The sequence below is a fragment of the Pundamilia nyererei genome, unplaced genomic scaffold (genome assembly GCF_000239375.1).
Source record: "Pundamilia nyererei isolate P.nyererei 1_Seehausen unplaced genomic scaffold, PunNye1.0 scaffold00179, whole genome shotgun sequence".
NCBI classification, from domain to species: Eukaryota; Metazoa; Chordata; class Actinopteri; order Cichliformes; family Cichlidae; genus Pundamilia; species Pundamilia nyererei.
Genome location: NW_005187580.1, coordinates 834,377 through 837,232, shown reverse-complemented (window position 1 = coordinate 837,232; position 2,856 = coordinate 834,377). Strand labels below are relative to the sequence as shown.

General features: G+C 38.6%; 1 protein-coding gene across 3 annotated transcripts in view; it reads right to left on the bottom strand.

The window, feature by feature from the left end:
- Window positions 1-2,856, bottom strand: part of slc8a3 (solute carrier family 8 member 3) — a 128,140-nt gene that overhangs the window by 11,510 nt on the left and 113,774 nt on the right. For 2 of the 3 annotated variants that reach the window (XM_005746504.2, XM_005746503.2), the window contains exon 4: window positions 585-602. The exons of the other annotated variant lie outside the window; for it this stretch is intronic. In XM_005746504.2, the coding sequence (XP_005746561.1) occupies window positions 585-602 (18 nt within the window). The remainder of the gene's footprint in view (window positions 1-584; window positions 603-2,856) is intronic. 3 annotated transcript variants of the gene reach the window in all.

The following is a 2,856-nucleotide window of genomic DNA, read 5'->3' as shown; positions in this document are numbered from 1 at the left end:
ACACACACACACACACACACACACACACACACACACACACACACACACACACTTTTAAGCTAAATCAATTACACATCCAAGACAGTGTGTACCCTCAACTCCTGACAGCATTCCTTTTGCACAGTGCTGCACCTCTACATGACACAATTTGCTTGACAAGGATGGGAAATATAATAATAACAGAACCACAAAGAGGTAATTAAATTTCTAATTTCAGGACTGTAGGTTTTTATCTTGATTGTTATCAACTGTTTGTACCTTGCTCTTGACTAGAGAACATAATTTATGGATTTGTGATTAATAATCCTCTGATTAGCATGCAAAACCATCATTAAGTGAAGAAGAGCGCTTCAAAGGAGCCATGTATTGTTTGTAACAATGACAAGAGAAGAGGACACGAGCGTGGGCATGCAGTTTATTTATACCAAACCTCTCAAGTATCAGTTCAGACTCAACATCTTTGATGGTGACAAAAAATTGTTGTGATTTGGATTTCAGATCATTAAGGCCTCATGTTAAGACCACAGCACGCACAAGAGGTGATGTTAGTGGAGATTCTTATAGAGAAGGAATGGACAACTTACCATCCGCTAACAACAGGGCTGTTGATGGAGAGGAGAGAGGGAGGAGGAGGAGGAAGAGGGGAGGGAGGAAGGCATGGAGAAAACAGAAAATGCAATGAGCAATGGAAATGCAACAAAGAAACAAACAAGAAAGAAAAATGGTTAATAAGAAGGAGAGAAATGTGATGGCCTCGGAGAATTACTTTGTACTGACCCCGAGGTGCAACCGAACGTTCGATTGGCTGATGAGGAGGAAGGATTACGGCACTTTGTAGCTTTTTACAAGCATTTATTATGTTCATTAGGGGGGAAACTGTTAGAAATCAACAAAGCTGTTGAAAGTTTTCCTTCCCTGCCTTTTTTTCATGTTTTTTACTCTCAGCTTTGGTCAGATAACTGAGAGTAAAGAGATGACAGTTTCACATGAACACATATTTAACAAGAACGCTCATCTCCTAAACTACTAATGACCTCTCCTCCTCTACAAGCCCTTTAATAAACAGAAATAGTACGGTAAATACTAACCCCTGAAACAAATTAATATATGCATCAATTGCAAAAGTGCATTTGCTGTGGGCATCTGCAACTCGTGAAATGTAACACTTCTATAAATACTGTATTATGTAAAAGCTAGATTCACTACTGTCAATATGGTGGAGGGGAGGATGACAAGAATTTATTTGGCAGCTTCGGTTAGGGGGTGTGGGCCGTGAAACAACAACAACAAAACCTGCATCAACCTGTCGTGAATAGCTGCCAGCCAGCCTAAAAACCCAATGAGTGTTTTAAGGAGTGTGTCACGAAAGCCTGCACGCTGCTTTTAAATTCTGCAGAGATTCAAAACTAAACACTAGCAGTTCATGAAAATTCCCTGAATTTAAAGATTTTAGTCATTTTAGTCATTTTCAGTTTAAACCTGCATTAATTGGTGCTTGGCCCCTCAGCAATGATAAATAATTGTCTTGTAATACACATGTGTATCAGCAATCATTAATTTCTACCTAGTTGTTTGTGGTCACCACGCACTGCTGAGAACACTAGGTGGTTTTTCAGCTGCTAAACTTTCACCTTTGTGAACAAGCTAATCATAATCCAAAACATGGAGCCCATTATACTCAACTGCCCACATTGTTATTGGGTATTTTCGTAATAACATACTTGAAACTATGAGCAAATATCTGTATTTAAATCTCTTTTTGGGCCGATCAAAAAATGTCACAGGATGAGGAGGCTGTGATAAAAAAAAAACAAAATACACTTCTGCAGTATATGTTCACCTAGAATAAGCAAGCAGGCACTTGTGCACTTGCTGAAATATTCTTAGTCAGATGTGGTATTCTGTAACACGATGATGAAAATGTCTCTCACAGCTGCTCCAAAACATCACTCCCCTTTCCCCACGTTTTGATTTGACTTTGCCTGGCTGTTTATCTGCATGCTGTAGCTGCGGATCACTGACACACTCAGATGCCCTCGGGAAAGTTTAAACCATAACAAAGATGAAATCATAAAGAAAAAAACTGGGGGTTTGTAAAGTAATTTGGCAAGAAAGATAAATGCATCACAAATTTTGCCATTAGTGAATGAAAAGCGAGGAGAAAAGCGTCCCTATGGCTTTCAGCCTCTCGAGGTTCACAGTGACAGCTCTACCTTTTGACATCTTCACGGTCAAATTCTCCTTAAATTTACAAACCAAAGATTTCACATGACTTTAAAAAAGGAATAGGACGACAAGCAGGAAGAAACTAAGCTGTCTACATCCAACATGAATGGACCGGCTGCTCACTGAAACCTTTTTCACTGAGACATGATACTAATTGACCTGTTTGTGTTCAGAGGCACCTTATCAACTCCCGAAATCAAATACAGTCCACAGTTAATCATGATTAGAAGCTAAGTGCATTAATTGCTATGGGTGACTTGCTTCATTATCATTAGTGGTCGCCGAGCTGTGTTGATCTTAAGCCAAATGTGGTGGAGTGACCACACCACACTAAGTAATAATAGGATGACATTTAAAAAAAACTGAGAAGGGAGCGTCTAGCATTCACACATTCAGGTGCAGAAAATACACTAGAACAACTACACATTGTTAAAGTGGGTTTCTTAAAATCTCTAACATGTATTAATTCATTAATAACTGTTCTGAACACCAGAATGATATCTATAAAGTACAAATGTTGTCTTTGGTGAACAAAAATTCAATTCAATTTACTTCTAATTTATTTATATAGCGCTGCCAAATGACAACAATAGATGCCTCAAGGTGTTTTATATTGTAAGATAAAGACTC